This window comes from Garra rufa, chromosome 3 (assembly GCF_049309525.1).
Source record: "Garra rufa chromosome 3, GarRuf1.0, whole genome shotgun sequence".
Taxonomy (NCBI): Eukaryota; Metazoa; Chordata; class Actinopteri; order Cypriniformes; family Cyprinidae; genus Garra; species Garra rufa.
The window spans coordinates 12,386,630-12,402,181 of NC_133363.1; the positions used below are offsets into that span (position 1 = coordinate 12,386,630).

At 35.7% G+C, this 15,552-nt stretch overlaps 1 protein-coding gene across 1 annotated transcript; it reads right to left on the reverse strand.

Moving 5' to 3' along the window:
• Positions 1-592: 592 nt before the first annotated feature.
• cdhr5a (cadherin-related family member 5a) lies at positions 593-14,799 on the reverse strand. Its single transcript, XM_073837393.1, has 14 exons — positions 14,653-14,799; positions 13,481-13,656; positions 13,141-13,203; positions 11,287-11,376; positions 10,820-10,906; positions 7,938-8,042; positions 7,662-7,847; positions 6,829-6,919; positions 6,643-6,740; positions 6,295-6,501; positions 5,833-5,946; positions 2,048-2,114; positions 1,712-1,866; positions 593-1,555 (listed from the first exon to the last, which is right to left on the reverse strand). Exons 1-14 carry the CDS (start codon positions 14,741-14,743, stop codon positions 977-979), a joined length of 2,109 nt encoding a protein of 702 aa, XP_073693494.1. The 5' UTR covers positions 14,744-14,799; the 3' UTR covers positions 593-976.
• Positions 14,800-15,552: the final 753 nt, after the last annotated feature.

Genomic DNA, 15,552 nt, shown 5'->3' on the forward strand with positions numbered 1-15,552 from the left:
ATATAAAAGTTATTCTTTTTTTATGTACCATGACCTAAAGGTGGACTTTATTACAGTCACACTAAAATGCATTTTCACTACTTTTTTTAAAAGGCCTTTTCTTACTATTTTTAGATTTTAAAAAACATACCAACACATTGCACTAGAAATACCCAGTCTACCTGGAGCATTGGTACTATACAGCAAGGACTCATGCCAAGGGAGCCCTCAAGTGGTGGGTATTGGTTTGTGCCACACTTCAATACATGAAGGACAACTGCCTGTTGTTTGTTGTCTCAAAATGTAAAAAATGCACTTAAGACCACCATGAGGCAACTGTTTCACAGTAAGTGTATAACTGCAGATGCATTTTTATGACATTTCTCATATGAAAACCTGCTTTACCCATCAGTAAAGAGTCTTAAGCTAGTATTTTACAACAATTGAAGGTACAAAACGTCCAAAAAGGGGCAAAATGATGCAACCAAATCTTTGTGTAACAATCCAGAGATAACATCCTCCACAAAAATAAATATAGCTATGTTAAATATGTTGAATTCATTGGTTTTGTCTTTTATATTCTTTTATTAGGCACCACATCAAGTCTTGATACTACTTTCAAATTTGCTTTATTCTTCGTTTTCCACATAATTATACAAAATACTGTATTTCACAATGTATTATTTATACACAGCTGACATTAAATGAAGCAGCAAGCCAACATTAAATTCTAAGTATTGTTTTCTGGAATTATAGACATATTACATCAACATGTTTCCATATTAGTTTAGCACGCATATCACACAATGGAAAAATGCATATCATAATGGACTCATCATTTACAAATATGAATAAATGTGTCAGTATTTTGCAATTATTTATGTCTGAACCGAACCAGGTTTTATTTTCACAAAGATAAATTATTTCAGCCAAACAATTTGAGAAAAAAAAATGAATTCAGTCTCTGAATTTTACTGAGCAAGAGCTTCTGGGATCCTCACTGATCTCTTCTTTCTGTGTTCAGTCCTTCTCTACTGTCAGAAATTGGCGTTTCCCTACTCAAGTCCTGGATATTCAGCATTGTCATGTCCCCCAGTTCCATTTCGCTGTCTTCCGGTGGAGGGGACACAAAATCCCCTTCGACTTTCTCTATGTCCTCTTCAGGCTTAAGCCCTATAGTGTCAGGGATGATCTCCACCTCGATATCAGAAGAATCCTCGCTCTCCTTGAACCAAACGGTCTTTTGTCTGTCATCCTTCCTCCTCTCTTTAGCCAGAATGGACTTTACCTTATGCCTATTCGCCTTTCCTCTGGTTTGGACAGCAGGACTATGGTGTGAATGGTTGGTATGCGTCTGGAGTCCACAGGAGCTGCAGTACCTCTGTCTCTCGCGAGGTATCACTCGCACCCTCGCTGCTTGAACTGCATCCAGTCTCCTTTCTCTCAGTTCAGCCCGCCTGGATCTGGATCTCCCTGTGTCCCCTTCATTCAAGAAACCATCATTGGTGAACTGCATGCTATCTCTTGGACTTGGCCTGTTAGGGGGCTGAGTAAACTTCAGACATGGCCCTAAACACTGAATGAGGGCAGAGGGTTAATCTTACGAGCTGTATATTACTTGCTGTAGTACATGATTACGGCGTTCTTATGGAACTTTCTCTTAAGCGTCATTTCTTTTACAAAGTGGACACTCAGAGCTGGACTCACTGAGCTTTGATGAGAAGATGCTGACCTCTGACTTGAATGCATCAGGATTCCCCTTCTTGACACGGGATATCAGATAGCCAATCACAATGAGGCAGAGCACCAGTAATGCAGCCATTACAAAGCCCAGCAAAGCCATGTCTCCTGCACGGTACCCCTCGTCGGGTGACTGGACTCCCACTGCTGATGTAGAGAGTATGCAAAGCAAAAATTTAAACAGGCAACATGCTAAAAAAAAAATTAAACCAGGGCAGTCCAATTCTGCTTGTGGAAAACCACTACTACTGGAAGGTCACCTCTAGAAGTAGAATTGGACACCCATTTTTTTAAACTTTACAAAAAACTTTTTTGCAGTATAACTTACATGGTACTACAATCACGGAGATGGTAGCTGTACCTGCCTCACCAGTAGACACATCCACTGCCCGAACCTGGCGACAGAAGAAATAATTTTCAGTCACAGTTTATATTAAGTGGCCTTAGTTTACTTACTATGTACTTAACCATTTGAAACAATGTATTTACAGTGCCTATGTACTGTGTGTGTGTGTGTGTGTGTGTGTGTGTACCTGGTATTCATCATGTTGTGGGGACACAAGGATAGGAATACCAGTAGATTTTGACCTTGTGGGGACATTTCTCAGGTCCCCATGAGGAAACAGGCTTATAAATCATGCACAATGAGTTTTTTTGAGGAAGTAAAAGTGTGCACAATCTCCTGTGAGGGCTAGGTTTAGGTGTAGGGTAGGTGTAGGGCGATAGAAAATATGGTTTGTACAGTATGAAAACCATTATGCCTATGGAATGTCCCCATAAAACATGTAAACCCAACATGTGTGTGTGTGTGTGTGTGTGTGTGTGTGTGTGTGTTTATGTAAAAAAAAATTCCACAATATATTGTTGTAATTTAAATATTCACTTGCATTGTTTTAAATGGAAGTTAAGAGAATAGTTCATTAAAAGGCATTACTCAAGTTATTCGAGTTTGTTGTACTCAAGGTTATCAGTTGCCACTAGCTGTTTAAGTTTTGAGCCACATAATTTTAAGTATTGTGTAATTAAACTGTTTGAGTTAAGTACTACTCAGTAATATTGAGTTAAGTAATATTAATAGTTTATGTAACTTAATTTTTTGAAGTTTTGTTAACTTAACATAATGGCACAAATGATTAAAAGCGTTTAATAGGCAATATGCGTAAAACCTGCATATTGCCTAGACAGAGCCAGGAGGACCTTGATAAGAGAAGCTACCAGGAGGCCAAAGGCAACTTGAAGGACTTAAAAAGCTTTATGGCTGGGTCTGGTCAGTCTGTGCATGTGACAGCTATCTCTCAAGCTTCACACAAAGCTGGCCTGTATGGCAGGGTGGCTTAAAAAAGCCTTTCTCGTTTGCGCTATGCAAAAACACATTTGAAAAAGTCTGATACCTTCTGGCAAAAGGATGAGACCAATATGTAGCTTTTTGGACTGAACACTAAGTGCTATTTTTGGCGAAAAGCAAACACAGCACACCACCCAAAACACAACATACTGTGAAGCATGGTGGTGGCAGCATTATGTTGTGGGGGTGTTTCTCTTCAGCTGGGACTGTGTGATTGGTCAGGATTAAAAGGAAAATGAATGCTGCCAGGTATATCCAAATTCTTGAGGAAAACCTGTGTCCTTCTGCTAGACAGCTGAAGATGGGCAGGTCATTCACCTTCCAACACGACAATGACCCTAAACATACTGCCAAAACAACAACGAAATGGCTTAAGGGTAAGAAGGTGAATGTACTTGAGTGACCAAGTCAGAGCCCTGACTTAAATCCAATTGAAAATCTGTGGAAGGATTTGAAGAGAGCTGTCCATTGCCGCTCACCACAGAACTTGACTGAACTTGAGCAATTATGCAAGGAAGAATGGGCAAATATTCCCCAATCAAGGTGTGAAAATCTAGTACAGACATATAAAAAAAAAAAAACAACAACAACTGATGGCTGTAATTAAAGCAAAAGGTGGCTCTATGAAGTATTAAATCAAGGGACTGATGACTTTTCCAACCCTGTTATTTTAGTTTTTTTTTGTTTTTTATTAATTTGCTTAGAACTATTGTGCTTTTTCTTTCATTAGTTGTACGACCAAAACTGGAAAAGATATTTGGAATGGGGTTTGGTTTCAGGGTCTATGACAAATAAAGTAACTATTTCAAAGGGGTATGATGATTTTCTATAGGCACTATATTATGTGCATACACATTATCACGTTTAAAGTACTTAAATTAACATTACTGACACTGTTAGGATTACCCAAAAAACCTAACTCTAACCCCAATAATCCTAAACCTAACCCTACCCTTACTCCTAGACCTAACCATACTTCATTAGCAATGGATGTGGGAATTTTCAGAACAACAAAAATATAGTTCTACAGTAAATTCATAGTCTTGTACACTGTATAAAACTTTTTTTTTTTTTTTTACCAGTATTAGACTGTAAAAATGCTAAGTAAAAACCTAATAATTATTGTATTAAGTGGTTAATGGTAAGTTGTACTGTAAAAAAAAACCTTTTTTTTGTTAACTAAACCTAAAATTTTAAGGCAGCACTAACACTTACTTTTTTATGTTGAAACAACTTTTTTATTTGACAGTGAAAACTATTGGACATTTCATATAATTTTATGGTAAAATGCAGTTTTTGTAGGTGAAAAGGAATGCATAATTTATAACAGAAAAACGTAAATTGACATTCCCAGAACTGCAGTGATGTTTGTCCATCTGCATATATGATCACAGAGCTCAACTAGAGTGACCATCTTGGTTACCACTTTATCCAAGGTCCTTCTCCATCAATTGCTTAGTTTGGCCAGGAGGCGTGGTTGTTTTAAACTTCTTCAATTAAGGGTAACTACATGCTTCTGCAAACCTTCAATGCAGCAGATTTTAACTCTTTCCCAGATGTGTGGCTTGATGCAATCCTGTCTCTGAGCACTACAGGCAGTTTTTTTGTCACCTCTCATTTTTGCTGGGTTTTTGCTCTATGCATTTTTAATGGTTAGACCTTTAATCAAGACATGTGTGTCTTTCCAAATCATACCCATTCAATTGAATCTGCCACAGGTTAACTTTACTCAAAGTGTAGTAACAACTACAAACAATAACAAATGCTCCTGATTTAAATTTCAAGTGTCACAGATAAGGGTATGAATACTTATGCACAAAATGTGGAGAAAAAAGAGGTATGAATACTTTCGCAAGGCACTGTACTCTGTATTTAATGGCTATATACTGCACAAACATGTAAAAAAAATAATTTGATACAATGCACTTATTAAGTACATTTGTGTTTCAGTAGCAACAAATAACTTTGTATGTGATTAAGTTTTGAAATTACACTATAATTAGTAACCCACCCTTAAACCTACCCATAACACAGAACTTGTCCCTAATCTAACCCATGTCCATCCTCAATACCAGCAAGTGTTTTGAGGTACAACATAAACACAGCTGCATTATTAAAAAGCATGATATTCTTTTTCCATTAGTATAAACTATAAAAAGTATTTTTGTTGTAAATAAAACAAAGATTATTAAAGTATGTATATGTCTTTCCACTTAAAAATGTTATGTTTAATTCAACGTTACTTGCTGTTTCTTTGTAACTATTTGTGAACTTTAATATATGTTTTTGAGTAAAAATGGTTTCAAAGTAAGTTCTGCACCATTTTTTTCAATGTAGCAAGATAGCTATATAAAGTGAGACCAGTATTTCATAAACCAGACGTGAAAGGATAAAATAAGTAATAAGTAATAAAAGCTTTGGTAAATGCTGTGACTGCAATGAACAACAGGATATTTTGTCAATACTGGGTAGCTCAGCCTACACTCAAATCTCATTGTTCCAAAATCCCTCTACACCTTTATATAAAGCCTCAATTATATGATGTGTTTCTCTTTGTGAAGTTTTTTTTTTTTTTTTTTGCTTTCAGTGAAGGTGGACAAATTACTTGTTGGAAACCTGCTCAAAACCAGTGCTGTTTCTGGTTAGTACACAAGTAGAATCATAAATGAAGACCATGTAACAGTAAAAGTAGACAGTTTCATGTGCAAATATCTATGATACGGTTCAAATGTTCTCAAAATAGATGTGACAAAACATTATTTACTTACCTGCACAGCAAAGGAATCAGTCCGAACTGCTTTCTTCAAAAGCATAAACCCATCTGTTGTGATATTAACATAGCTGCTATATTGCACTTCGTATCTTACGTCAGGATTGATTCCCTGACAAAAAAAGAGAGAAACTGTTCATCTTTTATTAAATGTATTTAATGTCTTAATGTATTAAATGTCTTGATGGATAAGAATAATGTTTCCAAATAGGATACTGATCCTTGATCAAACTCTTTGTTGGTCCTGGAAAAAACGTTTCTCTAAAAAAAAGTATCCCAAATCTAACTATTATCTAACTTTATAATCAAAGGGTAAAGATAGGTTGGTATGAATGTTGCTTAAGCCCCAACCTAAAAATCGATGTTGTTCCAAAACCATCAAAGATGTTTCTTTAGTAAATCACAGTACAGTGGAAGTAAATCACTAACTGATGGAATTAAATGAAGTTTTAAAACTTACACTTGCGAAATCATCATCCCTTGCTCTGACTCTGATGGGCCTGCTGGAGGTCCTGTCCCTTAGCACCATGTTTTCAGGCCCCGAATTACTGTAAACATAGCCTTCATATCTGTCCTTCTCAAACTTTGGAGGATTTCTGCTTTTTTTCATTACATCAATAGTGACTGAAGTGGTGGCAAACTGATCTCTATTTAATACCTGGGAAGCCTGGGAAGGACAGATAAAGGAAGGTCATATTATCAAAATTAAGCAGTGAAAATTGTGTTTGCTCTCAGGCCCAACCAGATATGAGGATGCATATGTACACAAAACTTCTCAAAGTCTTCATAATGTGCACAAGAAACTCACCAAAACTAAGAGTGATATTGGGCCAGCTATATCTGCTGGTTTCAGCATGGATATGTTTCCAGATTTCTCATCAATCTGAAATATGTTGTCCTCATTTCCTAGGCAATTACAGAAATGATTGTGCAGTTCATGCTGAACATTGAGTGTGTAGGAGCAACAGTTATGTTAGTAAAAATGCTTTAATACCTCGAACAATTTTATAGCTTATCTCTTCATTTCTGCTTTTATCTCCATCTCTGGCATAAACTGGACCTGGCTGCAATTGCAAGGCTCCATCCTGGAAACATAAATTTAGTATTAATAATTTCAAAACACACTTTTGCATTTATTAAAGTAATAGTTCACCACAAAATTGGCAATCAGGCCATTCAAGATTTAGATGAGTTTGTTTCTTCATGGGAACAGATTTGGAGAAATTTAGCATTACTTCACTCACCAATGGGTCCTGTGCAGTGAATGGGTGCCGTCAGAATAAGAGTTTAAACAACTAATAAAAACATCACAATGACTCACAAGACTCCAGTCCATCAGTTAATGTCTTGTGAAGCAAAAGAGGTGCCTGATTATAAGAAACAAATCCATCATTTCTTCTAGTTTAAACCATCACTTATGGCCATAATATGTATCCTTTATCCATAATATTGCCTATGGTTTTCTCTCACATCAAAATCCACAGACATATTTGTATAGAAGAATTTTGGACTGTTCTTACTTGTAAATGGTCCTTAATGTGTGCATATTTCTTGATTCAGACTAGATACCTTTTTAACTGGAGAATAGAAGACTCATATTTTAGTCCAAAGTGATGAATTGAAGTCCAAAAAAATGGATTTATAATTAAAAAAATGCAGCTTTTCACCTGCACTCTCATTGTGAGGGCACCTATTCACTCCAGAGAATCCTTTGGTGAGCAAGTGATTTAATGCCTAAATGGCCTAATGGTGAGTCATTTTCAGAAAATTATCTTTTTTGTATGAAGTATTCTTTTAAACAAGGTCATAATATGAATGAAAATGTACCTGTTTCTCTGTTAGGTTCACCCTGCCCTTGTAGCCCAGGCTCAGGCAGAGTTTGGCATTACCAATGGTTACTCTTGTACATGGTTGAAACCAGGGAGGACGGTTATCTATGTCTTTAATATTGACAATAATGGTTGCTGAAGCGGTGAAAGAGCGTTCACCTGGTTGTGGTTGAAGTGGAGTATCCTGTAAGAGTCAAGAATTGCTTGTGTTATATGTCAGATAAGGAGAGAATTTATGAAATGATCATATTTAAATGTAACAATTTTTACATACCTGCACATACAAGATCATTTTCACCTGTTGGATGACATCGTAATCTAAAATCTTGTTCACAAGGATGTTTGGCGTATACATGGTCTCAAGTCTGAAGTACCTATTCTGTAAAGAAATGTTTATATTAAAGGAATAGTTAGTATGCAAAAAAGTATGCAAAAAATATTTAGATTTCTAGGGCTGTAATCAACCAAAGAAAATCTTGGTCGACTGAAGTCCTGAAACTTTCGACTAAAAATCGACTAAAAAAGACGTTGTGGAGAAAAAAAAAACCGTACGTTACATTAATTAGATACGCACTGTGCTCATTACTTGGTAGCCTTGTTGTCTGCCTAAATTAATTTTAAATAAACATAAAAAACTAATAGGCTATTTGCAGTATATTAAATCGTTTTTGACCTAATTATTTTGCTCTGAAATGAGTCTGACACACGAGTCTGTCGTCTCTGACAGCGGTGCATCACGTGGACCTGCGCAATATCATAGCCTGTGATTTCTGAAAACAGTACTATGTTGTCAACTAGTGATATCACAAGAACTTTTGAGGAATGTGCAACATAATTTAGAAAATTATTTTTGTCATATGTTATAAGTATAACTGTCAGACACTATCATTTCAGCCGCTCTGCGCAGCTCGCACAGAACGAGGCTGAACATAAGAGCTCAGCTTCGCGGCTGAGACATGAATAGACTTTTACTAGTGTTGGGCGATATGCTCAATTTTCATATCGCCCTATCGTCAGCCTGAGAGATCGCTGATACACGATACTATGGTGCTAATTTAATTAATTATCTATGTACTAAATTCCTTATTCGTTTTGTAAAGGTAGACCTGCTATTGGCATATGATTAAGTTGTGCGTGTACAGAGCGCTGACTGGAGTTGCGCCGGAGTTGTTTAAGTTACTTTCGGTTTCATTCTCTGCTAGCGTCAGTGAGTGAGTTGTAAATGTGCGTGCATGAATGTAAATGAATGAATCTTGCTTTACCCGTCATATTGCGATAATGTTACCGCTGTATGTCTGACCGTTGTCATCAGGTGATGTTGTAGTTCAGTTCATATTGAATGCGGAGAAGTGATGCGCGTGTAATTCACGTGCATATGTTTGGCGCCATTTGATCGCATCATAATTCTGATTAACGCATATAGATGTTACAGAGGTGAATGTTTATGTTTCCTATATACAGACCGATTATGATACATCGTAATTAATTCAGCCTGAACCAATTCAGCCTGAACCTCTGTTATCCTAATGACTGCAATGCTAATATAATATAACACTCCCTTTAGAATCAGTTAATCTATCACCGTACTGTATGATGAAAATCTCCCATTTTCACTGCACGCGGTGTGCTGAGGCGACGTGGCCTCTCTATGCTTGTGTTTATACCGCGGCAAGGACCGCTGAGTCCACTAGCTTTTTATTAAATAAATAATATTCAGCATCAAACCTTCTAAAGCCTACTTATCTGTCTCTCTTCTCCAGTGGGTTGGGCTAATCCAAAAAAAGTGAAAACAATGGGGGTGTTCTGAAAACAGACTGTGAAACAGGGGTGCTCTGAAAACACCCCCATTAGCAATTAGTGCGTTCCACCTGATGAAATGAGCGCGGCCAAACTGATGAAATGAGCGCGGCAAAAAATCGACCAATCAGAATTTTGGTCGAACCAGACCGTATCGACCAATTAATCGACTTATCGACTGGGACGTTACAGCCCTATAGATTTCAGTTGTTACATAAAAAGTCTTTGATGCTTCAAATAGTTAATATAGATTTAATCCGTATAAATTGAGTGGTTTAATCCAATTCTTCTGAAGAGACAAGGTTGCAAGCAGTGTTGGGGAAAATTACTTTTAAAAGTGATGCATTACAATATTGCGTTACTTCCTAAAAAGTAACTATTTACGTAACTTAATTACTTTTCAAAGTAATGCGTTACTTTTTAAATCTAGGCAGGGCTTGCTTGTTTGTTTTTAATATAAAAAGCAAATGTAAAAGCCCTTTCACACCAAAAAGTGAAATTAATAAAGTAAATTCACGTCTGTATGGAATGCAGCAGAATAAGGTTCAAAACTCTTCTGCAATAAAAAAAAAAAAAAAACTACAACAATAACGCACAAATGTTAGTTTATCTAAAGCCATTTTTGCTTATTTGTATGGTTGAACTGGATCAAAGGTCAGCAGCAAGTAACTGAGATATTTTCTTGTAAATTAAAAAGTAATGCATTACTTTACTAGTTACTTAAAAAAAATCGGATTATGTAAATCACGTAAATTGTAATGCGTTATCTCCAACACTGGTTGCACGCATGCATGATTGAGTTGTTGTTTTTTTACCATATTTGTTGTGTTCTATGAGTGTTGATCATTGTTTATGTGAATAAAAGGCTAAACGATTCACTATTTATGTTCATCATATAACGAAATTGTGTGTTTTGTTTTTCAAAAGACACAAACTTCAATTCATATTTACTATGTCAACTTTTTGAAGCATTTACCCAAGCTGACATTTTGGTTAAATACCTTTTTATTGCAAGGACAGAAACTTTCAAATTTCATTAAAAATATTTTATTTGTCCTTCAAGGATGAACAAAGTCTTATGGATTTGGAACCACATGAGGACAAGAAACTGATAAATGTTTTTTCATTTTTGGTTGAACTACTATTCCTTTAACTTTCAGTCAGATCTTCACGCAAAGCAAGTGTATTTTTTTTTTTTTGACTTGTAACAGCACAGTAGTCATGTAGTCATATGATGCTTTTATAGTTACTTTTATGGTACTTTCACTGTATGAAAAAGAGCAACTTGTGCATTCTGTTCATCTTCTCTTGGTATAACTTTTTTATCTTCTTGTTAGAGTAAAGGAATTGATTACTTACCACGCTCGGTTCCATAGAATAATACAAAACCTCAGAATCATCATCTATTGCTTCAATCAGGGCAATGCTGGTATTAACTGGTGTAAGCTGTGCAATACACACAAAATGCAACATTTATGAACTAGAATGGCAACATCCTTACATTGAGATTAGATTTAAAAACTGTTGAACAAGCTATAGCTGCCTGACTTAACTTACGACATCTGCGATTTTGGCATAACCTTTGCTGGTCCTATAACAACATTCATAGAAAGATGGTTCTGTTCCTAAGCTCATTTCTAAATTACCCCTGAATACATAAATATAATTTAGTTTGATAAGCATGTTATTTAAGCCACAAACTGCACCTGAACCCTGTCCCTAAAATTGCTTTGGATTGATTGGTTGATAGGAATGTTGTTCCAGAACCAACAATTATTTAAAACACATCCTACTAGGACAAATGTTGAATAACAATATGCTCTCACCTCATTTATGTCAAGCATATACTCGCTTTGGCCAAATGATGGAGGGTTGTCATTGATATTCACAACACGAACGATCACAGTCAGAATGATCTGTAGATAAAATGTACAAATGAATATAAAATGGCAAAAGATATTACAGATGTAACAGCTGGCTTCATCTTTTTAAATATGAACAGAAAATAACTATTACATTAGAAAACATAGTATGAAGTGGCATCCGAAAACAAATATTAAATGTTAGAGGTTTTTTCACACCTATCTGCACTTTTTTAAGCGTTAATATAATAGGAGGTGAAGCGAGGCCAAGTATGGTGACCCATACTAGGAAACTGTGCTCTGCATTTAACCCATCCAAGTGCACACACACACACACACATGTTGGGTTTACATGTTCTATGGGGACATTCCATAGGCGTAATGGTTTTTATACTGTACAAACCATACTTTCTATCGCCCTACACCTACCCTACACCTAAACCTAGCCCTCACAGGAGATTTTGCACACTTTTACTTCCTCAAAAAAACTCATTGTGCATGATTTATAAGCCTGTTTCCTCATGGGGACCTGAGAAATGTCCCCACAAGGTCAAAATCTACTGGTATTCCTATCCTTGTGGGGACATTTGGTCCCCACAACGTGATGAATACCAGGTACACACACACACACACACACACACACACACACACACACACACACACACACACACACACACACACACACACACACACACACCCGGAGTAGTGGGCAGCCATTGCTGCGGTGCTTGGTGCCTTGCTCAAGGGACTCAACTCAGTCGTGGTATATTGAGGGTGAAGAGAGTGCTGGTTATTCACTCCCCCAACCTACAATCCCTGCCGGACCTGAGACTCAAGCCTGCAACCTTTGGGTTACAAGTCCAACTCTCTAACCATTAGGCCATGGCTGCCCCCCTAATAGGGGTTATGTGCAACAGAAAGGTCTTGACACTTCTGGTTCATGCGTTTTGCAGATGTTTTGTTAAATATGAAGCGGTTTTACTCAAGATGCCTTCAAAGACGATACCAAAGATGATCATAACCAATGTCCATCACATTTTTATTCTTTTCACTAACATTTAGATTTAAAAATCAAATAAAACATCGAAAATAAAAACAAGGTAGCTAGTTTAACTGAATACCTCAAAAGTCCATAGACATCGCCATTATTGCTATTAACACATTCTCCATACAGTCTAACCAGGTTTAATTTTTGATATTATTTACTAGTGTGTTCATAACACTATAGTTCATTTATGTAAGTGAGGATAGCAAAATAAAGTAAACTGTGATATATTATACCCAAACATTCTTCTTACAGTGGACTACCAGTAGAATTGATAAAAAATTTGCGACCGAAAAATTACTCAGACACTTTGACCTGACCATGTTTTGCTTAAGTGTGTTTTCTTTAATTGCTAATGCAAACCTTTTACACCACAGACTGAACAAATATAAGCATTGCTTTGTAATTGGTCAACAAAGTTGTGTCATACTAACAGTTTTCTGAAATTTTTGGTTGAGATAACATTACATACCTTTCTATCAAAGTTATCTGACATTATCAAGATGAATTTGTTCCGAAACAGTTATTGTCATATTTTATTACCATTTTCTAAAGCAAATAAACTGTGATAATGTGAGAAATGTTAAAGGTGTCCGAATAAATTTTGGTTTGCTAGTATACCCTATTACCTTTTAATCAGCTGGTTCAATGGAATTTGTGCTGTCCTTCTTTCAATTAAATTACACATGGGTTCATGTTTAATGCTAAAACATTTTTGCTTTGCAAAATACTTGGCTTTTTCTATACTTGGCAAGGAGTTGTGAGTAACTTACACTTCTCTGGCCAGTTTTATTACATCGGATCTGGACAGTTAGTTCTTCAGGACCTGAAAGTGTCTGGAAAACAATTTAATATCAGCTGAAGTTAGAATCAAACTTCTGTGATCTTCCATTGTGAATTTTCAGGAGCAGACAAGTGTTAAACCATGTTCAAACCAAAGTCATATCAGTTTCAGATGGTCAAGCCGGTGGTGTGGCTGATTAACCATTATCTAAATCAACTTGCATCATAAAATTACCATTAATGAATAGCTAGAAAGTAAACCATGTAAACATACAGTAGTTACCATCTGAAGCCAATGGAAGACAATGGAAAGTCATGAAATAAACATACTTCAAAGTCCAGGCCTTTCTTTGCTATCAATTCTGAACCTCTCAGATCGAAGGCATTCCCAGGATTCTCTGTAAGATTCAGTGTTACATCTTTTGTTGTTGTGTTAATAAGGACAACAACTATGTCAGCTGTGTTATTCTCTTTAATTGTCACAGGCTCTGAGGGGACTGTACAAACTGCGGAGAGAAAACAAATGTTACCATTTTCTCAGCATATTCTAGCAGATATGACCAAAATTTGTTGTAAAATAAAACATTTCTGTACACATTCATATTTTACAGATATACAGTATTACTACAACAACATTGTTGTGTGTGTTTATATATTTTTAATTGAGATTTATACACAATATATACACTATTATACATTGAATAAATAAGCTTTCCATTGATGTATAGTTTGTTAGGATAGGACAATATTTGGCCGACAACTATTCGAAAGTCTGGAATCTGACAGTGCAAATAAAATAAAAAAATAATAATATTGAGGAAAAAACTATAAAGTTGTCCAAATGAAGTTCTTGGCAATACATATTACTAATAAAAAATTAAATTTTAATATATTTACAGTAGGACATTTACAAAATATCTCAATGGAATATTATCTTTACTTAATAGCCTAATGATTTTTGTTTTGGCATAAAAGAAAAATGTATAATTTTGACCCATACAATGTATTTTTGGCTATTGCTACTTAATACTAGTTTTGTGGTCCAGGGTCACATATGTCTATGTACAGATATGTGACACTCTATGTCAATTTAGCTTTCTGAATCTGATTCTGATGTTAACATTTCAACAAATTTCAGTTCACTATTTAAATTTGCACTTATTTGTAGAATTGTCTTAAATAAATTGTCTTAAATATAATTTAAACTCTAAACAGTTTTTATAGCACATTAAAGCTTTTGAGGGGCAGTTCATTTTTTGTGATGACACAATAAATGTAGGAAATTATTTTAAACAACTAGACATATTTTGAAGCTGTACGTTCCGGTTGTCTGTAGATAATGACAGTGAACAGACATGGCGTCTTTTATTGCCACTGACTGAGCTGAAATGACTTACATCATTAAAAATACCCACAGAGAGAGGCTGACACATGCCGTACCAACACAATAGCATTGCTGACAATAGTTTAGCAAATACTTAACAAAAACAAGAGTTACTTACTTTTCTCAGCAAAGCAGTTTTTGTGAAGGAATAATGCAAATAAACAGGCAAAGATGGTAGTTATGGATTTACGCTTAAATATCATGTCCATTTCCTAGTTTCTGGTGCACACAAATAAGTATGGAGGACTATGAGACCGTGGCACCAGCTGGTACTTCTTCACATAATGCATTGACTGTGCTGGCCGATGAGTGGGAGTTGACTCCAGTCGCAATGTTTGTGACTTCATTTTACGGTCATATATTGCCTAAAGGGCTTGCCAACAGTGGACTGCTCCCTCCCACCCAAATACTTGCATCTGTTTTTCAGGGGTCATTTTGTATTAGTGGAAGCACTGCGTGATGGGAGGATGTGAGAAATCTGATCATGTGAAATTACTTTTTCAATCTAACCAGATGACCATAAAATGAAAAATTTATACACCACTGGATTAATAAAAAGTTCAGTTATAAAATAGAAAATATAAATAATATTAACAATAATATTTAGGTAATTTTCACTGCTTAGGAATCAATGTTTAGTGCTTTGTTTTTGTTTTTTTTACAATAATAATGAAATGTGACCATGGGCCACAAAACCAGTCTTAAATAGCACAGGTATATTTGTGGCAATAGCCAAAAATACATCGTATGAGTCAAAATGATCAAATTCTCTTTTCTTTGCCAAAAAATCATTAGGATATTAAGTAAAGATGATGTTCCATGAAGATATTTTGTAAATTTCTTATCGTAGATATCTCTTAAACTTAATGTTTTATTAGTAATATGCATTGCTAAGAACTTCATTTAGACAACTTTAAAGGTGATTTTCTCAATATTTAGATTTTATTCCTCCCACAGATTCCAGATTTTTAAATAGGTTAGTTGTATCTCGGCCAAATATTGATGATGTATAAATCTA